The 26,782-nt window shown below is 34.1% G+C and overlaps 2 protein-coding genes across 2 annotated transcripts; one reads left to right on the forward strand and one right to left on the reverse strand.

Moving 5' to 3' along the window:
• Window positions 1-1,424: 1,424 nt before the first annotated feature.
• On the reverse strand, window positions 1,425-8,096 carry LOC123653994 (NCK-interacting protein with SH3 domain). Its single transcript, XM_045589957.1, has 10 exons — window positions 7,748-8,096; window positions 7,488-7,672; window positions 7,098-7,413; window positions 6,116-6,315; window positions 5,630-5,863; window positions 4,623-4,745; window positions 4,011-4,194; window positions 3,434-3,655; window positions 2,792-2,964; window positions 1,425-2,227 (listed from the first exon to the last, which is right to left on the reverse strand). Exons 1-10 carry the CDS (start codon window positions 7,770-7,772, stop codon window positions 2,036-2,038), a joined length of 1,854 nt encoding a protein of 617 aa, XP_045445913.1. The 5' UTR covers window positions 7,773-8,096; the 3' UTR covers window positions 1,425-2,035.
• A 9,885-nt stretch (window positions 8,097-17,981) lies between these two features.
• Window positions 17,982-23,789, forward strand: LOC123653787 (lebocin-4-like). Its single transcript, XM_045589770.1, has 2 exons — window positions 17,982-18,486; window positions 23,201-23,789. The coding sequence occupies exons 1-2, from the start codon at window positions 18,016-18,018 to the stop codon at window positions 23,594-23,596; spliced, it is 867 nt and encodes a 288-aa protein (XP_045445726.1). The 5' UTR covers window positions 17,982-18,015; the 3' UTR covers window positions 23,597-23,789.
• Window positions 23,790-26,782: the final 2,993 nt, after the last annotated feature.

The following is a 26,782-nucleotide window of genomic DNA, read 5'->3' on the forward strand; positions in this document are numbered from 1 at the left end:
TAACCTAATCATATCAGTATCTTTGGTGCAATAACTGGCACATAAAATTTAATCACTAAGTACAAACCCAATATAAGTATAAAGCTTATATCAACGAGAGCCGATTGTATTATCAATAAAGATTATTAAACTAAATTTATAGTCGGGCCAACATAATCTAAAAATCTTTAAAAATTAAAACAAACAATAATAATCTTTTTATTGCCCTATACAAGAAAAACTTTAAAACTTTTGTAAACATTGAGTATTTATTGTCTCCAAAATCTATTCGTCAAACATAACTTAACCGACGTTACTTAATTATTATGTATTTAGGTATGTATGTTTGTATGTATTTATCTATGTATGTATTTATGTATGTATGTATGTACCTATTTGTATATGTGTTTAAGTAAATATATTCAAACGTTTATGTCTCAATTTGTACACTGACACAATACCATCTCCTTTGTCCCTGGATTGCCTGGAAGAAATCGAATTTCAGCGATAAGGCCGCCCTTTGTACTTATGATACTCTGTTAAAATCAATCCGATATGTAATATTTCTGTATTGGTGTACAATAAAGTGTATTGTTATGTTATTTAGACAAGAAAATTGTCAACATATTTTGCCTAATCAATAGTACGGAACCCTTAGTGCGCTTAGTGCGCGTAGTCGTTAATGTAACAACATTATGACACAGAGTCACAGAATCACACAATATTCTTTAAATATTACCTTTTTTCTATATGCAGGTAAACAAAATTATTTTTTTTAACATGTAGGTATACCACCTCATTGGCCCGACTCTAATATAAAAATAAAAATCGTAGCTTATATACATACTTCTCTATTCTTACTCTGTGCGAATATAATTAACTATACAGAATAATAAAATTATATTTTAAATGCAAATTAATACAAATAGTTATGATAGAATACTCCTCACTACACTTTGTTTATAGAAGATATTAATTTGTTGTTGTAACTATTGTCAGCTGCATTAATATATCTTCTTAACTTATAAGACTAACAAATACAGGAATAAAATATTTTTTTAACTCCTCATGACTTTCAGATATAATTTTTCACATATATTTAAGATAAAGTATATTTTAATTTGTGCAACATATAATTATTAAATAAACAACTACATTATATCTTAAATATTTAAACTATGTATTAACATCATAAATCTTCAAAGATAAAGTATGAGAGAATTTTATAATTTAAATTCAATTAGAATACTTCTATCTGAGATCAGCTTTTTTCTCTACAATTTGCATGCATTACTATTTATTAACAATCAATTTAATTATTAGTAAATATAATTTTAAGACACAATAACATTGAGGCAAATACTGAAATAGTGACTAACACAGCCAATCACAAATATCAATTACTTTAAAGTACGCTTTGAAAATTTTAAAATTTAAGACAAACATTACAATACTTATTCATTTATTATCTAGTCGACATAAATTTTTTTAGACTTTAATTATTATGTCAACCCGTTAGGGAAAACACTAATCACACTTTTTTTTAAACAGGAAATATTAAGTCAATCTATTAAGGGTAGCAACAGTAACTATTATGTTAATTATAGTATTCATATAGACCATCTGCAATAAATATTTTATTTTGATTAAAATTCTTCTTAAAATATTTCAACTCCCTGACAGAGGGATATGTCTTCGCTATATACTGGAACATGTCTTTCTAAAATACTTGAACAGGACAATATATTTATGAAATATTTAAAATAAATCAACGCATAAAGATAAATAACTATTATATCTCAATATTACTGTGCAGTTTGTGTGTGCCACACATATAATGCAACTTGCAACAGACAATGTGATACTTATTTGTAACTGATCAAAAAAAATATGATGTACTTTTTTACTAATGAGTATAACAGAATAAGAAAAAAAATTAATATCTCTGTTTTGTGTGCCAATAACTAATCTCGTAATAGTAAGTTCTGTCAAAGTTTACATAGTACTTTCCAATATCATACAAGCTCATTTACATAATTAGGACAACATTCATACCTTAAGCCTTGAAATATTGCGGGAATTCATTAGAGATAGCCCTAACAAGGGCTTGGTCGTCCCGACTCGAGTCTCCCTCCTCACAGAAAATACGAGCGAAGCAACGAAGCAAGTCGTCTCTTCGGTGTAAATGAGATCCGTAGTCCGTATTACGTATTATTCCCTGCAGTATCTTGAGATATTGTCGACGTCGCTGTAATTGAAAAATAATGTTTTATACTAAACTAGACAAACCACGATCTCTTATTTGTGTACATGTTTACTGCTCTGCTTTGGTGCACCAGCATGTCATTTTATAAATTACTAGCTGTACCCTGTGCGCGTTGCTACGCTTTTTTTTTGGGTTGTACCATCTCAGAAACCTTTGTGGGCTCATGCACAACACTTTTCTGAAGATCATGATATGATCAAATGCATACTTTACAATTCTATAAAGGACATACATACAAACATTCATTTTTATATATGTAGATGCCTTTAACAGAAACTTATTCCAGCTTTCTAGTGATTAAAAGAATGTTAAAATTTGACCAAAACACTCCATGATGTATTTTAACTAACAAGTATAACATTTAGATTACATTCAGCTTAAAACACAATTTACATATACCAAAACATGTTACTAATATATATTTATATGCTATATAAATGTTTTGATGTTTTGATACACAAATTAAAGGTACAATAAGATTTTAAATTATATGCTTTTGTTCATTTTGTTACAAGCTTTTATTATTATTTGATATTAAATACATACGATATCTCCTGGAGATAGATCAGCCAGCTGCCTCACAATAATGTCGATAGCAACTTTAACGTCATTTGTATAGAAATGTTCAGCAGTTTTCTTGCGGCTGAAGAGATCTATAGCTAGTTTCAGGACCGAGTGTGCTGGTGCAGGCTCGTGGTCGAAGATATGAACAGGATCCTCTGGAAAATTGTAATTTTATATTTCAATATATATATAATAAAAACGATCATTTTATTAAACCGTTACATAGTTATTATAATAATATGACAATATCCTTTAATATAAAAAATAAACAATACTAAATAAATGCAACACTTGTAATAAAAAATACACCCATACACATACAGTAATTATTAAGTTCATTTATTAAATTATAATAAAATTACTCCAAAATTAACAAGTTATAGACGTCTGACCCCATCCCCATTTCCCTCCAGGAGCTCTGGTCACCTTACTCACCAACAGGAATGAAAATGGTGTTATTTAACTGTGATCCGCTGTAAGGTCCGAGGTATTACCCCAATCGAGCTGCTCCATATTTTGAACAGGACGTTTCCTTTTGTGCCCTCCCTCAGTTAGACTAGTTGATGATTTTATCTAGACTAGTCATTAATTGTATATCTATTCAATAATAAATTATATTTTCACCTTCGCGATTAAGCAGTAGGAGAACCTTTTCACAAAAAGTTTTAGCGTTGTCCATAGTCTCAAGTGAATTTAATAATAAATTCTCAAATGGATTTACAAATTGCAGATTGTATGCAAGAAGTAAGGTAAGAAATAAATCAGGTATTTGCTCGTCTACATCAGTTTCCGGGGGGTTTTCTATTAACTCAAGGAGAAATTGAGCAAATTCAACACCCAGTTGTTCTGAAAAGATAAATTGTGTCTTATTATATCTAGTCAATTATATGGTAACTTTAATTTAATTATGTAATGAGAAAATATAGTATTTTGTAGTTTTTTATCATAGTTAAGTATCACTGATGTAACTCAGATTAAGCCATGATCATACTGACCAGTTGAAGTAAGTCCTTCAGACAGGCGTTCTTATTTACTAAGAATTAAGTGGTCAAGATCAAATCGGAATAGACTTTAGCCTTGCTAAAATTTTACGCATAACATATTGCTTATTTTATTTTATATTTACAAAGGCAAGTATACTTTTTTAGTTTTTACTAAAGTACTAATAATTTATAGTTACAAAAAAAATCTAACTACTAACCAAAATGTGTAATAGGTAATTTGTCACCCATAGACAAAACCATTGACAAGAGCAAAGCGGAATGAGAGAGACGACTGACAGCTCGAGGGTTGTCGCGCATATCACGAGCTATCTCCGCTGGAAGTGCTGACAATGCTAATGTGGCCAAAGCTGTACGTTCTAGACCACACATTACGCCAAACGCCTGAAAAGGGTATGGTGTGTATCATGTATCAGTTAAGAGTAGTTACATAGCGTCTCAGCTTTGGTTTTTTCCATCATAATGCTGTATTGTGGTGGTATATTTTAACATTTAACCAAGACTTTCTCACATTTTTAAGCACGAAAATAATTTTTCAAATAACTGTAACATTATTTAAGTAAATGTGGGTATCATTACATAATATATGTTAAATCATTTCAATCATTCATCAAATCATTTTGTTACTTTAAGCTACTTCAAAATTCTCCCTCAATCAAAGCAAGAGTTTTATTTTTTATTTCTGCCTTTCTATTCAACTTCGCAATACCAAAAATTAAAACATATCACAAATTTAAAATAATTAATTTAATATAAACAATAAAAAAGTCTTAAGTCCAGCTAACTTATTAATTGTTTTAAATAATTTGTACCTGTAGTAAAAGTTGACGGAGCGGCCATCGTGTTTCCATCTGGTAATACTGAACAAGTGTTGTTACATACACGTAACGGTGACTACTTAGTACGTGTTGAGAGATGTTAACATCTGCATTTGACTGAAAACGCACATTATATGTTTTAAAAACATTATAAATTTCATCCCCTTCCGATTAAATTTTATATATAACTAGCTGACCCGGCGAACTTTGTATCGCCTAACACAAACTTTATCGTATGGTATTAAAGTTCAAATTGACTTTTAAGTATTATCACAAATCTTTTGTATGGGAGTATAGAAAAGTGTTGTTTTTAGACTTTTTCAGGAAATTAATTTTTTTTTTTTTTTAGAAGTTTTCTCTCCGTAAGAACCATCCTCGTACTTCAAGGAATATTTTAAAAAAAGAATTAGCGAAATCGGTCCAACCGTTCTCGAGTTTTGCGCTTAGCAACACATTCAGCGACTCATTTTTATATTATAGATACATATTTTTTAAGTTTTGCTTTAGGAACTCTCTAATTTTAATTATGATATTATTACTTTTATGAGTGTAGTAGATGGGGATTTAGTAATAAAGTTATGCCAGCTCTTTGAATATGAAATGGTCATATCACACTTTTTTGTAATTCAAATTTCAAAATCCAATATATTACAAAATACTTGATATATATCATTATAGTCCATATTAAAATTTATCTTAGTTGCACTACTCTTAAGTAGTGCACTTCCTCCAACAAATTCAAATACATATAAAAAAGATAACTATTGATAAACTAGTTTTTTGTTAACATTGAGGTAAGGAACGGCAGGTAATATTCTGCTCAATTGAGCAACTCTAGGTGGGAAGCATGTGAACCTTACAGAAAATCACAGGCAAATAAAACTGTTCTCAAGAAGTAACAGCTTACCATCTTATCAGGCGGCACTTACGCTTTTATTGGCATCCTAGTCAAAAAACAGTTTGAATTTTTTATATAAGCAATAATACTAAAATAAACATACCATAACAGATATAAGTTCCAATAATTGTGTTTGTATATCATGAGCATCGTCATGTAAAGCCCATCCTCGTTGTTGGGCGTCATTTGCTGCCTTTGACAATGCGTTCAGCGCTGTCATCATTCTCAATGCATCAGGAGCTGCATCTATTGCATTTTTAGGGCATGTTATATTGCTATTTGCCTCACGAAGTAGGGCATCAATGATTGATCTTGCTGCACCACCAGGTAAAAATTCCTGTAATTTTAAACATACATTCAATGAGATAGTACTTAAGTTGGTAAATATAAATGTAACAAATACCATAATAATCACACACAGCAAACATTCCATTATTAATGAACCAATAAGGAAAATTCTTATTTGTCAAAACTCAAGAATAGATTACACTATTTTTTATTAGCATATGCCAAGTTGTTTATATTCTTTCTTTATAGAACATAGCGTCAAGCTATATAATAGATCTATTATATAGAAAAATTGTCTTACTCTTAATGAAATCAAAACAGTTTCAACAGCAACTTTTGACATATCATGACTGAGTTGAGTCTCTCTACGTACAGCTTGTACAATCTCATAGATAGCATTTGGCTTAATACTCTCACTGCTGTCTTGGCTGTCGTCTTGGTTATCAGTGTCAGACGATAGTTGGTTAGATGTTAGCTTGACACCTAGAGACTTCTTATCATCTTCATTGTCTGCAAGTGACATAAATGTTAATAATAAGAAAATATATGTGTGAATTTAGTGGCGCTGCATGTCATGCAAGATATTGCTAAATTTACAATTAAATGTATTTTTTTAAGCATAACTGCGGAGTTTCTCAGTGAATCTTATCTGCAGAATCTTCATTTCGAATCGGTGGTAGCTTCACTTTTAACTACTATTCATTAATTAAAACTAACATAATTTTAATTTGAAAAGTGACTATTCATTAATACTTTTGAAGTCTATTTAGTAATAGAGTAATTTTTGATATTGATATAATAATTAATGATTTATATATTATTTTAAAATGTTAATGCATGTTTCACTCATTACAATGAAACAACTTTTGCACGAGGTCCTCCCGTAACCATGGTTGCTGTAAAGTATCCACAATGTCGGGCATCTAAAAAACTTAATAAACCTCGATAAAATCTGAAAAAGTTGTTTCATTATAATAATGATTTATATATGAGAAATTTACAATCAGTAACTGTTTATGTTAACTATTATCATGAATACATATTATTATTATTGAGCCAAAACAACTTCAATAGAATATGTGATTCTTAATAGTAAAGGTAAAGTTGAATTGTATTTTTAATTTACCCAATGGTAGTGAAAATGTACAGTTTGCTGAATAATTAAGAATGAATAAAAATATTTATTTACAAAATTACAAATAAATTACATTAATATTCTGATATTTACATCATATTGCTTATTTTCAAATAATGATAATTTGTAAATAATAAAGACTACATACCTTTCGTGACATTACTGTTAAGAGAATTAGAAGGAGACGAATAACATTGTTTCTCTTCTGTAATTTGCTGTTGAGAAACCACAGGCCTCAAGTCAAAGCTTGGTGACACACCATTGGGAGGGGTGCTGTCATCAAGGCGTGGAGGAGGCTTCGGTGCTGCGTGCTTTTTGCTCGGTGGCTTAATCAAAGTTTGTATATGTTTTTTCTTCTCATTTAGTTTTGTTAATAGTTCTTGTTTTTGTGAAGTCATGTTATTATTATCCTTCAAATTTTTAATACATTCATTAAGAAATGCTAAAAAGAACTCGGGTTCCACCTGAATAAAAGATAAAAATAATTTTAAACTGGCTCAATATAGGTGTTAATTGGGATAATGAAACAAATTGTTACCTTGACTGCAGCGACGTAATTCGAAGGCACGAATCCAACTTGACCTTTTTTATTAACAACATGCCACCAATTCCTCTGTTTAGTGTTTGTCTGCTGAAGGTAAAAGAAATCACCTTCAGTGAAGCTAAGGGTCTTAGCTAATGTCGCCTCGAAGTCAAATAAAGCCTTAAGCATTTCCATATCATCTGAAATAATAATTTTTATATCTATAACAGAGTTCGGCAATAAACATCAATAATTTTTTAATATAATTTTTCTACCGATATTAGGTTGATTGTCGCCCATCGTTAAGGATATTTTAAGTAACACACAAAAATCAGTTGTTACTTGTACATAAGTATTTTTTTAAAGTATTTCTAATTAATTTTTCTCCCGTTGTATTATAATTCGGTTTCAAATCAATTTTTAGCTATGCAGTATTGACATCAGTCTCATAGATGCGATTTGTGTTTTAATGGATACTTTTTATGAACACATACAAGCATTTTGTCATTTAGTAGTTGGAAAAATAATTTAACAGTCACAAATGGATTTTCTTTTATTTATTTGCAACAATTTTCTTTAAATTTTCCGGAAAAACTAAAGACATCACATAAAATGACGGAACGCAATGCTGCCAACTACACTTAATTCGGAAATTTATTAAAACTGCTGTGGAATCTATAGCTTTGCTCAAAAATTTTATTATAAATGTACATAATAAGTATTTAGATCAAGATTATTACGTAACACTGGGAACCTAAGTTTATAATGTACCTAATGCAGTATTTTTTAAATTGTTTATTGATTTAACTACTATGACTCTTTGTGATTATTTTTGAGATGTAGAATTTTTTTTGACGTTCGTTAAGTGTATATTATAATCACTTAACGGTAAAATCCGTGGGTAAAATAAACGTTTACATTTAAATTTACATTGCTGTGTACCATCCCTTATAAGTAAATAAATAAATAAATAAACAAATTGACTTCATGAAACAACCAAAACAAAGATTTGTGCTCATGCTTGCTAAAATAAGTAAAAACCAACATTTTTTACCCTTTACTGTCTGAATTATGAAAAAATTGAAATAAAAAATATTGGATGGTTTTGTAGTATGAGTAGGTGTAGTTAGGTGTAGTGAGTAGGTGTGTTGGTTTCAGTCAGGGGATACTCATCCCAATTGACCTGCCCGGCAGTTGTGGTATGTTATACGGGTACGCGACCCCGGCTCCCCGAGCTGCTACTGTCTCAATCGCATTCATCCGAGGCAGTAGTATCCCTTCCCTTATCCACTCCAAAGATCCAAACCGTTCCTTCCTGATTTCCTTGCAGCGGCTCCCTCCCGCTCGACATACAAAGACTATCTGGGTGGGGAAGGCAACTCACAGCAGATATGCAACGAGACAGGTGGACCCGGCGGGATAGCAAAGCCTGGTGGACGGCTTAGGGCGATGGTAGAAGGCGTAGAGTTACCATTGGCCAGACACATCATCGGAACCCTTCTCCGGTCGTATCGGTCTCTCCGTTCCACCGGACAAAGAAGGGGGAAGACGAGTGTGTGCACCTGCGTTTGCGCAAACGTTTGTGCACCTAAATATCTCCTGCGCACTTGACTGCTTCCGGAAGTAAGGACTCCGATTTTCGTAAAGTCCCATGGCGATGGGTCGAGGTAGAGAGGTCCGGTTTGATGCAGAGCGGGCTTTGTCTGAGACCTGCACATGGGCGGCTCCAGGGGTGTTTCTAAAACATCGTGGTCGCTCTGCTTCTGACATAGGGAGACAGAGGGAGTTCGGCAGCACCTGGAGTGACAAAGCAGCCCTATTCAGGGAAGCACTGCTTTCCCTGCTCAGCCTGGGAGGGGGCTAGAAAAGGTGCCCTAAAAATTGCTCTCCCTACCACTTGAGGACGGCAGCAGCCGTGGCTGCCTCCGCATCGATAAATTCGCGGTCGACGTCGCAACCAGCATATAAAAACAACAAATATGACTTTCGGCGCGTGGAACGTGCGTACACTCCTTGATCGCGATATAAATGTCTGCCCAGAACGGAAAACCGCAATTGTTGCCCGAGAACTTCTTCGCTACGATGTAGATGTGGCAGCCCTCAGCGAGACACATTTAGCGGAAGAAGGGGAACTGGTGGAACACGGTGGCGGGTACACTTTCTTTTGGAAAGGACTCACTGTCTCAGAACCGAGACGGTCAGGCGTTGGATTTGCGATCAAAAACAGGCTTGTCAAGCAACTCGAAGAGTGTCCTATTCACATCTCGGATCGCGTTACCACACTGCGTCTACATCTTGGAAATGACAAATATCTGAATGTCATCAGCGTCTATGCACCTACCTTAGACAAGTCTGATGATATTAAAGATAAGTTTTATGAGGAACTTGCAAAATGCATCAAAAGCGTAAGGCCTAGAGAGCAGATTCTTCTGTTGGGTGATTTTAATGCCAGAGTCGGACGGGACTACGATGCATGGCCCAAGGTTTTGGGTAGGCATGGGGTCGGGTGCATGAACAGCAACGGACAGCTATTACTGAGTCTCTGCGCACAATTCCAACTTGTCATCACGAGTACAATGTTCAGGCTTCCCGCTAAATATAAGAACACCTGGATGCACCCAAGGTCTAAACACTGGCATCTAATTGATTACGCTATCGTGCGGCAGCGAGATGTTTCCCAGGTCCATGTCACCCGCGCAATGCGTGGTGCCCACTGCTGGACTGATCATAGGCTTGTTGTTACTAAGCTGCGTCTCCGACTCCAGCATCCTCGTCGATTTGGAAAACCTAAGCCTTATGCGAGTTTTAACGTGGACGGGCTAAAGGATCCTGTGACGAGGGAAAAGTATGCTCGCACTTTGGCCGCTGGATTACCATCTCTTAGCAAAGATGTTCGCCGAGTTGATTATGACTGGAATGCCCTGTCTTCTCATATTCTAGATACCGCTACATCTACTTTAGGTCAAAAAGTCCGAAAGTCCGAGGACTGGTTTGATGAGAATGACGCAGTCCTGATGGCGGCGATCGGCAAACACCGACGTCTTCTCCGACAACACCGTGGAGCAAACCGATGTGCGAGCGCTAAGGAGATCAGACAAAGTGACCTGGAGCTTAGGCGACTATCTCGGGAAACAAAGGATAAATGGTGGCGGGAGAAGGCTTATCACATTCAGTGGCTCGCTGACACTAACCAGGTTGGAGAGTTTTATGGTGAGGTTCGAAAGCTAATAGGTACGACCCCTTTTGCAAAAGTACCTATTAAGCCTGCTAGCGGCAAAGGTCTTCTTAAAAGCAAAGGGGAAATACTCGAACGTTGGGCGGCACACTTCAGCACTCTGCTGAATGTAGACAGGGCTGCTGACTTGGAACACATTCGTTCGTTACCTCAACTCCCAATATTTACTGAGCTGGATAAGCCATTATCGTGTGAGGAGATTGCTCTTGCCATCAATCAACAGCAAAATAGGCGTGCGGTGGGCATTGACTTTATACCAGGAGAACTGCTTAAGCACGGTGGTGATGAGTTGCAATTGGCTATCTGGGAACACTTTGATCGTATGTGGAAAGAAGAACAGGTCCCATCTACTTTTAAAGTATCACGCATAAGGGCCATATATAAGAACAAGGGTGACAGGTCCGATTGCGATTCGTACCGTGGTGTTTCACTTCTGTCAGTCCCCGGAAAGGTTTTTGCCCGTGTACTACTTAACCGTCTTATGAAGCTTTCTGAACAACTTTTGCCCGAGACCCAGTTTGGCTTCCGACCTGAACGAGGTACGTGTGAAGCCATTTTCTCTGTACGTCAACTGCAGGAGAAGAGCAGAGAGCAAGGTCGTAATTTATACCTCTGCTTCGTTGACCTTGAGAAGGCCTTTGACAGTGTGCCTCGAGAAGCCCTCTGGATTGTACTTGCGAAGATCGGGTGTACAGAGAAGTTTGTGAGGCTCCTGAGACTTCTGCATGACGACATGGAGTGCTGTGTCGCTGTCAACGATGACCAGTCCGATTTTTTCGCAGTTACCTGTGGGGTGAAACAGGGATGTGTCTTAGCACCCACACTATTCGCGCTGTACTTTGCAGCTGTAGTACAGGAGGTCATACAATTAACCTCTGAAGGGGTCCGCATCCGTTTCCGTACGGACGGCGGTATATTTAATCTGACTCGACTGAAGGCCCGCACCAAAGTGTCGCATGCTCTGATCACCGAAATGATGTACGCCGATGACCTATGCTTTGTTGCAGAGTCCCCAGACGGCCTGCAGCTGCTGATGTCCGTTTTCGACGAGTCGTGCCGAAAATTCGGTTTAAAAATCAGTGTCAAAAAGACGGAAATAATGTCTTTAGACATACAAGGTCATGAGACACTGGTTATAAAACTCGGTGGGGAGGAGCTGAAGCAGGTTGACAAGTTCCGTTATCTGGGGAGCACAATTTCATCTAAATGTGACCTAGATGCGGAAATCAACAGCAGAATCGGCGCTGCTGCTGCATCGTTCGGCAAGTTGGATGCGAAAGTCTTCAGCTCCCATGATCTGAGGCTGGCGACTAAGATCTCCGTCTACATGGCTGTTGTGCTGCCCAATATTCTTTACTCTGCCGAAACATGGACCGTGTACCGCCGTCATATACAAACGCTCGACCGATTCCACCTCAATTGTCTACGTAAAATACTCAATATTCGATGGTCTGATCGTGTACGGAACACCGAAGTGCTGCGAAGAGCCAATGTGGATGGCATTGAGGCTTATCTTATGCGGCGTCAGCTTCGGTGGTGCGGACACGTGTCGCGTATGGCGGAGCAAAGAGTCGCTAAGCGCATCTTCTACTCGGAACTTGAGGAAGGCAAGCGTAAGCATGGCGGTCAACTCCTCAGGTACAAAGATGTGCTCAAGCGACATATGAAAAATTGCAGCATCGACCCGCTGCAATGGAAGCAGCAGGCAGCCGGACGGCCAGAGTGGAGGGCGCTAGTTAAAGCTAGCGTCCAGAACTTTGAGGATAGGCGGCTCTATGAGCTGGACGCCAAGCGAGATGAACTAAAGGTCCGACCACCAGCGACCTTTAGCTATAATTATGTTAACGGTGTGCTAGCGTGTCCGCAGTGTGCGAGGACTTTTACACAAAAAATTGGCTACATAAGCCACGCGCGAGCACACCAAAGACAAAAACGGAGTTGAATGCAGTCGCCGTGGCCGTAATCGGCCGGGAGGAGGTGTGTTGGCGGTACACGCTTGTGATGCTTCTGGTGTTGCAGGCGTCTATAAGCTACGGAAATCGCTTATCATCAGACGAGCCGTACGCTTTTTTGCCGACCTAGTTGTATAACAAAAAGTGATGATGAATGCACCTTGAAGACAGGCATATGTATGTACACTAACAGAGAAATTTTATTGCGTTCAAAGAAAAAAAATATAGATACCTACAAAAGGCGTTCTTGTCGCTAAAAGAGCGATCTCTTCCAAAAACCTCTAGCATGAAAAAGGACATAACAAAGAATATATATATATACATATATATATATATATATCTTTGAATACCACATTTACGAATATACTGGAAAAACTACGCATTTTTATTTATTTTACATTTATTAAAAATAAAAAGCTTGTATAATTTTTTTTTTTAATTTTTATTTACGCACATTAAAATATTCTTTAATTTAGTCTTCATTTCATGAAGCTAGGTCTGTTAAGTTTTAGGATATTGGAGATTTTCTAAACGACGTTTTTATTTGCAGTCCAGTGTATATTGACCCGTATTCGTAGTATTTATTTGTACAGTTATTAAAATATACCTAATTGTATGTTTACATATCTATATATATATATATGTCTGTTACCTAAAACATATGCATTAAATTGCACACAACCTGCTTTGGAACAAACGACTGTGTTTTTATGATAAATATGACTTATTTTTTTTTTATTCATCATAAAATATTGTATTGTTATATTATTAATCAAGATATTATTACAAGCTTATGTTTACAGATCGAAATGAATTATTAAACAGTTTAAATTAAATTATTATAATAGATTATTTTTTATTCCAAATAAAGTATAATAAGCATGAAGAATACAACACTAGATATACTTAAATTGTATTTAACTTATTATAGCATATTGAGTCCACGAAAACTTTTAGGTAATTAAGATAACGTTTATTATATTAAGAGATAAGAAGGTAAATCGGGGTCATGGGGATTTTAAGAAGAGCGGTAAAGTTGGTTTGGAAACCAAAGATTTATATTACTCCAAAGTCTTCCCCCACTCCCTTCTATGATTTTTATAGCGCTTAATGAATGTATGTAGTTTTAGCGTTTGTTAATTTTTTTAGACAGCCTCTGTTGTTTTTCGAAGCTCTATGCTATTATTTTTTCCTTTTCCTGTTTGTCTAGGCGTTGTTGGTAATTAATGTTGGTATATTTTTGAGACTTCTACTAAGCAAGAAAACTTCATTCAGAATTAGAGAGAGAGAACAGGGGGGGGGGGGCAATGGAGCAGATAGTACCACCTAATTTTAAATGGCTAGCATCGCCAATGGACTTCTGCAACATTCTAATGTTCTAAAGAAATGCGGGTGTGTTGCCGCCATCTTTTCCCTAAATGATAAATTAAAACAATTGAGTTTGCTCGCAAACGAAAAAACCGACTTCAATTGGGTACATCGATCAGTAATACGACGTAGCTAGACGAAAAATTAGTAAAGTAAATACGCATTATATTAGAGATTCAAAAAGTTCAAAAATTCAAAAAGTACTCCTCAGATTACTTGATAGTGCTCTGAGGACTACTTTCAGGGGACTTAACTTAAACGGGACCATGTGAGAAGCACTAGCTTTCGAAAAAAAAAAAGAATCATTGAAATCGTTTCACCCAGTAAGAAGTTCTGAGGTGACACATAAAATAAATAAGTAAAAAAATACAATCGAATTGAGAAACTCCTCTTTTTTTTGAAGTCTCTTAATGAATGATAAAATATATCTTCACGACGAATACTCGACGAATGAAAACTCCCAAAGTAGCAACAAACGTAATTAAGAACGATAGAAGTATTAAAATTGCATTAAAAATATAAAAAAGATTTCTTTCCAAGAGTACCTAAATTTTCTAATAAGACTACTTATATTTAGTTCTTTAAATAGAAAATTATGAAATATTATACTAATAACAAAAGCTATGTTATAAGTCTTGTAGTCTAACTGAAACGGTAATTAATTATCGCCTGAATATCTTTACGTGTTGTAAACATAATAACAGGTAATTACAATGTACGTGTGTGTAATGTATGTGTACGTGTTATTCTTCGATTTTAATTCTATTTTTGATTACAATTATAGACTTTTTTAGTATCTTTTATTTATTTTAATTTAGTTATAGTTTATATAGATTTAATTAGACAAAGTTAAATCTACCAGTGATCCATAAGAAAAGTGATATATAATGATAATCGTAAAAAGTTGTATCATACAGGCTAAAATTATGACAAGCCAAGGCCGTAAATAAAAACTTTGCGCTCGATCGTGTGTTAGGGGTCAATCAAATCATACACAGCACAATCAACGCACAAAATAACAAAAAGACAAATACCTTTAAGGATAATCAAAAACATTTATAACACAGGCAGATCGAACTGGCGACAGCTAACATGTCAGATAGTTGCTGTAAGCACTACGTTAGCGTGTCATCAAAAATATTCCACATTAATAATTTTATTTAAAAACGAGTACTTCCTCGAAGGTAATGTACCAACGCTGTCTACGCCATTGAGTCTATAATAATTATGTTTGCTCCCAAACAAAAGAAAACTGATTTCAAATTTCAACAAGTAATACAAAATTGGTAATTGAAAAAATAGTGAATTATTTACACATTATTAAGGATAACTCAAAATTTACTCGTCAAATCTTAATCGTTTTAAAATTAAAAAAAGAATCATCAAAGTACAACCAAATAGCAACTTTTACCTTGGAATGTATTAATTTATAACCTTAGGTGACCTACAAAAGTAGAGTTCAGGGAAGTCCTTAGCATTATAAAATGAATCGGTGTTGACCGTTAGTTTGGCGATCAATGAACCAAAACTGTTTGCGGAAATGGTTTGCATATGTTGCTTAATAACCTATATAATAAATTGCATAGAAATTATTTTTTTCTGAAAACGTCCTGTTCAACGGCATAGGCCTCTTCTCTATATAGAAGAAGGTTTGGATGTAAATCCACAACGTTATGCTGCTGATTTGCAGATAATTTCTATAGCAACCAATGTTAAGTACCCTTGATAACAATAGTGTCTTACACTTATTTTATAAGGGGCTTTACTTTATCTCCGAGGCACGTTGGAAAGATTCACAAGTAGAAGACCAGAATAAATATGTATAAATATAAAAATAGCTTATTTTAAGCGAGAAATGAAAGAAGAATGAAAGAAGAAGAATGAAGAAGACCGACTCGCGTCACAGAACTAGAACGGTTTATATGTATAATACATCTGTATAGTGATTAATAATTAAAAATTACTGTTTTAATACCTAGTCTCACATCAATAAAATATCTAAGATCATTTAATATTCTGATAAACAGAATCGAACATATTTTTAGTTTAGGGTTGTCAATACAATACATTCGCAAATCGGGGGGAGGGGTCTTTTTTAGTGTGACGAGATATGAGAACAGGAAGATTTTTATATATATTAAAAAAAAACATATACATATACCATATACCTTAGTGCTATTTTTCATCATAAAAATGTTAATGGTTAGCTGTCTCCCCAAACTTTTGGGACGTAATATTTGATAGGGAGTCATGAAAATGTGTATTAGCGTGACAAGAGGTCCAAAACGGTAAACTACCGTACGTATTTTATGGGCGGCCCTTTGTGACTTTAGAGATAGTTGGTAGATATATTGGTTGGTTTATACAAATAAAAAAGCTACTATACTATAAATATATGTAAAATATTAATATAAATAATATAATCAAAACTGTTTGTCAAAGACGTAATAACAAAAATCAAATATAATTAATTATTTTTCGCATAATTATTTAAAATCATCTAATGACAAGAAAATATAATTATATCTACCTATAAATAGATATGCTATGCTACACACTCCAATATCCATACAATTGCAAATTACAACGGAACTGAATACTTTACAAATTCAAAACGTAATTGTCTGTCTTACATTATTTTTCTGTTATCTTTAGAAACATAACTTCTTTGTTTCAAAGCGTACTTCCCCTTAGTTTTATTTTTGTTAGTAAATATTGTTATGGCTTAATATTATTTGATACTAGCTTTTACCTGCGGTTTCACTTGCATTAATTTTTTTTTTAATAAAAAGTATCCTAATTATGTTACTTCTAATACCTCCAAGATTATGTATACAAAGTTTAATGATGATCCATTAAGTAGTTTTCGCGTGAAAGCGTAACAAACAAACTTACATTCACATTTATAATATTAATAGAGAAACAGGGATTAGGGATTCCTCGAAGTTATAGAAATAAGTTTAATTTAAACAAAATTAGTTTCAAAATAATATAGGTTTTTCAAAATGATTGGTGACTCTACTTTTATTAGGTATAAGAGTATAACATTAAGGAATGAGATGTAGAAAATATATCAAGATCGGGAGGGGTTTTTGTATTTAAAAAAGCTTGAATTATTAGCTAAAGGTAGCCCGGCTGGGAAAGTGCCTCAACCTTAAAGAAGATTACAGCTGTAAAGTACTTCTCTCTACTGCCACCTCAGTACTTACTTACAAAAGAAAAAAAAACAATTGAAGCGTGTTGTACGGTCAAGATATAAAGATGAAAAGCAATATATGTTGTACATAAAAGAGTGACGACAAAAAAAAATATTAAAATGTTTTCAATATATAGAATTGTATCAGAAATGTTAATCTCTTATCAGTTTAATTATAAGATTAAAGACTGACATTAAGTCAAATGTAACTAAGTAGTTCACAATTTTTAGAGACCAAATATTTTTTTTAAAGTTAGGAATAGAGTTTCAATGAATATAATTATATATCAATTAATAAATAGAGGTAAAGTTACATAGATAATTTTTAAATCAAACCCGTGCCCTGTATCAATTTAACTAGGTCAAATTTAACAAAATAAAATATAAAGATATCAAATTCTCTTTGAACCTAACTTTGTTATTGTTTTTTTGTAAGCCAATTTAATTTACTAGATTGATATTTTCACTATTTTCATTGAGTGTTCATTATATAATATTGAAATCAATATTAATAATTATTTCATATATTATAATTGTTTATTTCATTAATATGTATTTTTTCATATTGATAAGCACGAAGTGTTGTTTATAATATGAGAAACGTGATTAAATTAATGTGTTTGAGATACGAAACTCGTCAAGTTCTTCCCTGTATTTGCAGTTAAGAAACTCGTATGTAAAGTCCCGAGTTTACTACATACATATTTATTTTCCTCAAGGTGTAGTATAAAATGGACACGATGGTGATAATAATTATCATTATTCAAAGAGAACTTGAGAAGATTTACAAAAATGTTTAAGCTACTAACTGTATTATTTTTGATTACCTTTGCCGTCGATACTTTCGGCCAGCGGTTTATTCAACCAACGTACAGGCCACCACCAACCAGAAGACCGATCATTCGTACAGTTCGAGACACAGGGAACCAGGAACCACTATGGTTGTATCAAGGGGATTTGCCAAGAGCTCCTGCGACCGGCGATCACCCAGATTTACCAACTTATATTGATGATATTAAGCTCGACCCGAACAGAAGATATGCTCGCAGCCTAGATTCACCAAGTGCCAAACGATCAGGCGGAAGCCATAGAACATCTAGCAGCAGCCGAGACACTGGCGCTAATCATCCAGGGTATAATAGAAGAAATGCAAGAAGTATCAGACCTTCGTCATGGCCATCAGCTCCCCGACCGCGCAACCCATTCCCACAGCCGACCAGACCACGCCCCATTTATCCTGTCTACGCAAACAAAGGGGGCCGATAAACTATATAGTACCTACATTGATCGTTATTTTATACCATTTATTTTCTAAATTATTTAACTATTATATGCTATTGTGCATCTAAAATTTTATAAAGCTTACATTATAAATAAATTTTTCATTACCATTTACAAGTTTTTTTTTAATTTATTTTAATTTTACTTTTATTAATGTTTACCAATCAGTACGGTTCAGCCATTAAAACACCACTGCAAGGCATATTGCCTTTTTTCTTTTTACCTTTAAATAATAATCTATACCGACATTAAGAATATGTTTAAGACAAAATTATACTATTATATCGTAAAAAGATGACATTTTCTGATTGGAGTTGGGTCATTATTATTATATGACGGTTAATCCTTGAAATAACCAAGTTTAAATTAAGAGACAAACATCCACCTTAATTATTTTGTAGAATAGAGATGACGTCATTTTATATATTAAATAAGAAAAATATATTACTGGTGTAAATCGAGGATGACACCTAATTTTTATAGTTTATTAATTTAGGAGAAACAGGTCCTAACGGCCTTTTCAGCCTCCTACTGTTAAAGTCTATTCGTAACTTATGTGCTGTGCTTTGTCCATACTCAGTAAAAATGTCCTTAATAGTATTAAAAAAAAAAACAAAAGTCAAAAATAGTTTATTTAACTGTAAATTACATAAAAGGAACAGTGAATCCCACACTAGGCAATGCCTGTGTCGTGGGATTCAACAACTCAAACAATTACCAGGCGTAGTGCGGCTTAAGAAGATAATAAGTATATTTATAACTAACTAATGATAACTGAATTACAATAGAATATATTTAATTTGCGCGTGAATATTTCTTTTTAATATATATTTTTGCTTCTTAGCTATAAAACAAGTCACTATAGAGAAACAGCGTAAAATTTTGAGGGATAGTTATAGGTACTCATATAGTCGTAGCAGGAAATTCCTGCTGTGCCCTACCTCAACTGAGGTAGGGCACAGCAGGAATTTCCTGCTCAAAATATGGAGCAGCCCGACTGGGGTTAGTACCTCGACCTTACAGAAGATCATAGCTAAATAATACTGTTTTCAAGCAGTATTGTGTTCCTGTCGGTGAGTAAGGTGACCAGAGCTCCTGGGGGGATTGGAGATTGGGTCGGCAACACGCTTGCGATGCTTCTGGTGTTGCAGGCGTCTATAAGCTACGGTAATCGCTTACCATCAGGTGAGCCGTACGCTTGTTTGCCGACCTAGTGACATAAAAAAAAGGTATATCCGTCATTACACAGTTTCTATTCGTCACTGATTAAGTTCTATGTTACAGGTACGACTATGACAAAGTGACACCGTACTACAGAAAATAAGTCTAAAATAAATGCAACTTGTAGTTAGCAACAAATTTTCGACGTTGGGACACAATAAATGTTTAATGACTTCTTTTATACTCGTATATTTTTATTTTTAAACGATGTCTTTTTTGCCACCTAGTAATAATTTCGTATTGCTTTGTTAGAAAGTTCGCTTTCTTTCATTACAATTTATATATACCTATAGAGTTTCCATTGTAAAAGTTATCTAAAAATCTACTTAGGCATTTAATATTGTATTTACACAAATGAGGCCCTAATTATGTCGTTAACAAAAAGAAATTTGAAACTAATTAAAATCATACAAAATTGATATGTATATATTTTTATAAATAAGAAAACTTAAGCATTGATACTTGATATCTGACTATCTCGGTACATAAAAGTTTTCTTTTTTTTGTAAGAACTGAACAACAAAATAAAGCAATACTTTTAAATAAACATAGGTATATTTAGCTTTATCCTTCAACGATAGTGTTAACAATCACTGCATAACCAATTAAATTAAAATACTTTTCTATTCCGAAACCAAAATCTTAACATTTATGGTAGATCTTTTTTTTCAGAGAAGATAATTTGTAAATTGAACTAATTAATGTAATTTACAAATCTTACTCTGACTGCGACCGCGGAATGGCGTAGAAAAAAGAAGAAAAGGTGCATCCGTCACACCTATGAGATATTAGTTTATTTACAGAATACATTAATATTTTTGATTTTGTTATATGCCATCTCGTTACGGTAAGTCCTTAATTAAGAAATTAATTTCTCTCACGGTATACAGCGAGTTTAAGTTCTATGTGTTTTTGTGGTCTAAATGTTCTTTAATTAAAATCATGTTTAATATTCGGAGCTTTCTTTGATAGACATCCGGCAAAGCAAACACACGCCTTACTTGTGCAGGTACTTAGTACATTCGTACAAATTGAAAACCTTTTTTTTTCACTACATTCTGTTCAACGCAACATCAAACTTTGCCGAAATAGATTGATAAAGATTACTAGGCAAAAAGTCATCCTCAATAATTGTGTTTGCTGGCAAACGAAAAAAACCGACGTCAATTACATCGACAAGTAATACAATGTAGGTAGATGAAAAAATAGTCAAGTAAATACGTATTATCAAAGATTACGCCAAAAGTTGTAATCAGATCTCGATGAAATTTAAATGTGACCACATGATAAACTTTGACTTTCGATTAAATTAAAAATCATTAAAATCGGTACCCAGTAAAAAGTTATACGGATTTTCGAGAGTTTCCCTCAATTTCTCTGGGATCCCATCATCAGATCCTGGTTTCCTTATCATGGTACCAAAGCAGGGGTATCTCCTTTTCAACAAAAAAAGAATTATTAAAATCGGTTCCTAAACGACGAAGTTATCCCCGAACATACATTATATATATCTATATATATATATATATATATAGTATATACGATCGAATTGAGTAACCTCCTCCTTTTTTGAAGTCGGTTAAAAAGATATCCTACCAGACTAGATCAGATAAGATTAGTGCAAACCCGATTTAACAATAAAGGTGATGTTGATATCAAAAAACATTGGGGTCATTATTCATATATAATGAGATATAGGTAGTCTGTGCCTATAAGATAAGAGATTATATGCCTTTGTTGTAGGTAAAAATATAATAATTTTCATGATACATATATAAATACTATACTATACCCAAACCCGCCAAACTTGAGCGTTATACAGGTCGCTGCCAAATATATGTCAAAAACAAATAAAACATTATGCAGTTGTCAATCAATTATATAGTATAACTCTACCGCTGTAATATGATAGTATCAAAATAATCACATTCGGAATATGCAATACACTACATGTGATGTAAATTTTTAAGTGTTTGCAAACCGCCGTGATCACTTTCAATAATTTGTGAAAATAAAAAAGGGTATGACCCTTCATATAATGTAACCTTCTATTAGTATAACATTTCCAAGAATCGGGTTAGCAGATACAAAGATAATATCCAACTTCTAACATTTGTAACATTACATTGTACATAACATTTAAAAAATCGCACCACCACAAATTGCGCTATAGGTACATATCTATCTGTATATTTTATTCATTTAATGGAAATTATCCTAACCAGTTTTTTACTCACGGTATTGGTGTGGAGGTAAACCCCCGTAAAGACACGGTCACTAGTATAAATTCCTTGACCTCTCATTTTTTTATTTACTAAAGTAATCTTCGGATGTGTAAATTTGGCATAAAATGTTTATATATCTTTTTTCGTATATTTTTTTTAGTATGTAATGTACATTAATAATTATCTACATAGTGTGTACTTATTACAAGTGTACTCTTATAGTTTTAACGTAACTTTTGTATTATAAAAGTAACAAAGTTTATTAAGCTTATTCTATTTCTATATCATTGTATTTAACAAAGCAAGTATGGTATTGCTTTAATCCCCTGAATGATTTTTACGACGTTTGATCAAACTGTGTTAAAAGCCAAGCATTCAACTCATTTTATTAGTTCCAGAGTTTATAAATAGAGTCCTCTTTATCCCATTATATTTGCATCGTGGTTTTACCCGTGCAATTACGACGAGTTGATTTTGTATGATTAAAATGAAGTGTAAAAAAAATTAAAATTGTTTTAAAACAAAAACAATTAACCACTGAAAAGTTTGATAATAGATTGTCATAACACTCGAATCAATACATTTTTATCCGCCAAAACGCAATGGAGCAGCGTGGTGGATTAAGCTCCAATCCTTCTCCTACACGGAGAAAGCAGCCTATGCCCAACAAGCACGTTACAGGATGAATGCGTGTGCGTAATACATTTTGTTTGATGTTTAGATATATAAACTATCAATCATATATGTATTTGTAATATCTAACTTGCAATTTAGCTTTATTAATATTTTATGTATAATATATCATTACATAATAGAAAACAAAGTCACTTACCGCTGTCTGTATGCTTAGATCTTTAAAACTACGCAATGATGATTTTGATGCGGTTTTCTTTAGTAAATAGAGTGATTCCAGAGGAAGGTTAATTTGTATAATACATGCATAATATAGTAGAGGAACATTGATAGTTTTTGCACCCGTGCAAGGCGGGAGTGGGTCGCTAGTATATATATATGTATATACTAGAAAATACTATATATAAACAAGATATATTGTTTATGAAATTAAATTACATATTTAAATATCATGGGTCAAAGATTATCAAAAGCACAGCTGCAGTCATTGATGTAAACAGAAACCCGACAGGGGAATAACATAAAGTAATTACCCTTTTAGTCTGACTGTTTTATCTTAAACGAGTATCGTTTATTACCTTCCATAAAATCTTGTATATATAGTGTTGTAATCGACAACGAACTTCAGTATATTTTGTCTGTCTAAAATGTTTAAGTGTATTATTACCATACTGCTTTTGGCTGCTGTCGTCGCTTCGGAAAAATCTGAAGAGACACAAAATCTACCAAGACTAGGTAGAATACAATTGGAAAGAGGCGACGGACATGTCAATCTACATTTTCCTACCAATGATATTAAAAGTCGTGTAAGACGTCAAATGAATTTTCCGGGATTCAAGAAACCAACTCATCGCGACGTTATAATTCCAAATTGGAATCCTCATGCGCAAACTAAGCCATGGCAAGTTATAGGCGTTAAAACACGCAATAGGAGAAGCGTCGATTTATCTAGTCAAGAAGCGGTATATAGAAGCCCCATAGAAGACTTATCAAGAAGTAAAGAAAGGATATAGCGCAGTATGATATGATATATAGCACACCAGTAGAACAACTAGCAATTTACCAAATTCCTTAGACCGTGAAATATATAATAGACATGCATTATAATATTGTCTAAAAATTGAGTTCTGTGACGTGCAGCTAGCGATTAGCTTAACTAATCTTGTGTATAGAATATGAAAACATTATAATAAAAATTTAAATCAATATGATTTGTATTATTTCATAATGTGACCTTCTTTTAAATACTGGAATCATATAATAGTGCTTAATCACGATCATTTAAATAGATATTCTTTAAAAATAATGGTTAAGTTTTAACAATTTTGATTATTAAGATAACTGTATGTTTGAAATATCTTATTTTTAAAAAGTCCATTTACAACTTTAATGTTCCTATAATATTTTAATAATATCTTGGGATTTTGTACTACAGAGGATAACGGGTCGTATTCCCTAATGGTCCCTAAATATCCGGCTTAAGAAATAATACCCTAATGTGTTTTTGTGTTTAATGATAATGATTCAGTACATATGCAAAATAATAATAGGTCGGGGCAAAAGTCTTTTCGTATTTTCTAGTAAAAAGTTTCAATAATATCTTTGTTTGTAATTGGCTGATACCATGAAAAGGTGATATTTATAAAATGGAAAATAAATAGTAAAAAGCAGTTTTTCCCCACTTTTCATCTGTCACTTTTGTTTTTCTGTGCGCCAAAATGGGTGAATCAAACTTAAAAAAAAATATGTGGAAAGAAATTCGACACATTTTAAACCTAATCCAGTACAGCTATGGGGTTGCCTGGTTTCCAGGTAAAAGCAGGTACTTAATTAATCTGTACAGGCTATTTAACTGATCTGTAAGTGAAATGATGTGGTTGCCTCGATTTAGGGTTAGAAAATAGCTATGGTTGAATATGTAGCAGAAGATAACTATGATTACCTAATATCGTATTGTTTCTTTTTCATAATAAAATAAAGTTACCGATAAATCATCTTCGTTATTAGTATTTTCTCCTTTAAGTGACGTTAACGAAATTTTCTTTACTATTTTGACAAGAATGAAAGTCATTAATCAATACAAACTAAACTTCTTTCATAAAAAGGAGCCAAGGCTTTATAATATTTGAATAAAAAAGGTACTTACGCTTACTAATAGGATAAGAGTTGGATAATAGACTCGGTTTTTTAATTACTGCATATTGGGCAAAATTAAATCTACTTACTCCTGATTTAACTTTTGTTACTTCGATGTGTACGTTTTGTACCTACGTACATTAATTACAAAATACGAAATTTTGTGCCAACGCGAATGCGGTTTGAATTAAATATTAGTACAGTATAATGCAAATATGTTGTCGTCTCTCACGAGATTTAAATTTTCAATCTTTCGAGCTAACAAAAACAATTACGAAACCACTTTAAAAATAATTACACTGTACTTTTGACACAAATTTATTATACACTTTGTGGCTTTTACTATACTTAGTTCAAGAAAGTTAGTTAAGTTGACACACAGGTCGAAGACGGAAAGCAGCGTCTTCGGCGTGACAAAGCCAGGCCTGCGGTCACCAACCCGCCTGCCCAGCGTGGTGACTATGGGCAAAACATATGAGTTCACTCCATTTTTTGCGCGAACTTGTGGAGGCCTGTGTCCAGCAGTGGACTGTAATAGGCTGAAATGAGTTAAGTTGTTTTATTTAATAAAAGAAAACAGCAGTTTCCTTACAAAATAAAAACAATCATATTTTGTACTAGAAAGACAATAATGTAAGTTAAGTTGTCTTATTGACCTTCGAATTATTTTGCGTAAATTTTATTAAAGGAAACCGATGTAAAATAATCTTGAGTTCAAATGTTAATTAATAACAACTGCAAGTATTAAAATTGAGTGAAAACTCAATTATATTCCAGCCCTTTGAGAGCTAAACTAGTCTGGTAAGTACTTTTCCATCTGTCAACGAGGCTAGTGCACGGCGCCTTAATTACGAGGGAGGACGCGAGTGGCGTCGAGTTAATTAAAGGAAGTTTGCACTAGAGCCGCGCGGGCGTGCACGTAATGGCGACTCGCCTGCTTGCTCGGCTGCGAGCTCGGTATGCGAGGGCTCGCATGACATGCAAATTATTTGTTGCACGACTCGCATGTTACACTCGCTACTATTTACGTTACAACAGTAGAAGTCTAAGGCTTTGAAATAGGTCGATTATTTGCAAGGCGAAACAAAAATTTGTATGTTGTACTCTGGTATTTGTATTGTCACGCAAAGTGCATGCTTCAAGTATTGGTTTTTACGAGTTCTCTTTAGATAATAATAATTTCTGACAAAAAAGTGTTTATTTTAGATGTTGTGTTAAATCCAAACAATGCTTTTATTTAAACAGCTAACCTAAATTTCTACAACAAAGTAAATTGAAAATACCTACTCGAAAATACCTATACAATATTATTTCGTTTGTCTTCAAACATTTTTTAAATGACTAGGTTGGTAAATAACCGTCCGGCCCACCCCATTGTAAACTTTAAGTGACTATTTTAATATAACGTTACTTTTTTAGTTATTAGATAGTAAAGAAGTGAAGGTGATGACTGCTCTGGTGTAATGGTGCATGTGCCGTGTCGGTAGCGCCTAAAACACCGAGCGTCACTGGTTAATTCCTACTCGGAGTGGATATTTATGTTTATACAAGGGCACGGTAGGTGCACAGCAGGAATTTCCTGCTCAAAATATGGAGCAGCCCGACTGGGGTAGTACCTCGACCTTACAGAAGACCACAGCTAAATAATACTGTTTACAAGCAGTGTTGTGTTCCTGTTGGTGAGTAAGGTGACCAGAGCTCCTGGGGGGATTGGGGATTGGGTCGGCAACGCACTTGCGATGCTTCTGGTGTTGCAGGTGTCTATAAGCTACGGTAATCGCTTACCATCAGGTGAGCCGTACGCTTGTTTGCCGACCTAGTGACATAAAAAAAAAAATACAAATATTTGCTTCCGGTCTGGTTGTTAGTCCTTATGGGTCTCCCCACCGTGCCCCGGAGACCACGTTAAGCCGTCTGTCCCGGTTGTCATCATGTACCCCTGATAGCCAACCCACATTAGAGTAGCGTGGTGAATTAAGCTATTATCCTACTCCTACGTGGGAAAGATGCCTATGCCCAGCAGGATATTACAGGCTGAAGTGTAGTTTATTCAAATTATCGTG

This window comes from Melitaea cinxia, chromosome 5, assembly GCF_905220565.1.
Source record: "Melitaea cinxia chromosome 5, ilMelCinx1.1, whole genome shotgun sequence".
In the NCBI taxonomy this organism is placed as follows: domain Eukaryota; kingdom Metazoa; phylum Arthropoda; class Insecta; order Lepidoptera; family Nymphalidae; genus Melitaea; species Melitaea cinxia.

Bases quoted from the DNA above. Each gene is read 5' to 3' on its own strand.
- LOC123653994 (XM_045589957.1), bottom strand. From the start codon at position 7,772: ATGGGCGACAATCAACCTAATATCG. The intron at 6,316-7,097 runs GTATGTAGTCTT...CAGACAATGAAG, and splicing joins TAACAGTAATGTCACGAAAG to ATGATAAGAAGTCTCTAGGT. The intron at 3,656-4,010 runs GTTAGTAGTTAG...TTATCTTTTCAG, and splicing joins ATTACCTATTACACATTTTG to AACAACTGGGTGTTGAATTT.
- LOC123653787 (XM_045589770.1), top strand. From the start codon at position 18,016: ATGTTTAAGCTACTAACTGTATTATTTTTGATTACCTTTGCCGTCGAT. The intron at 18,487-23,200 runs TAAACTATATAG...TTGTAATCGACA, and splicing joins ACGCAAACAAAGGGGGCCGA to ACGAACTTCAGTATATTTTG.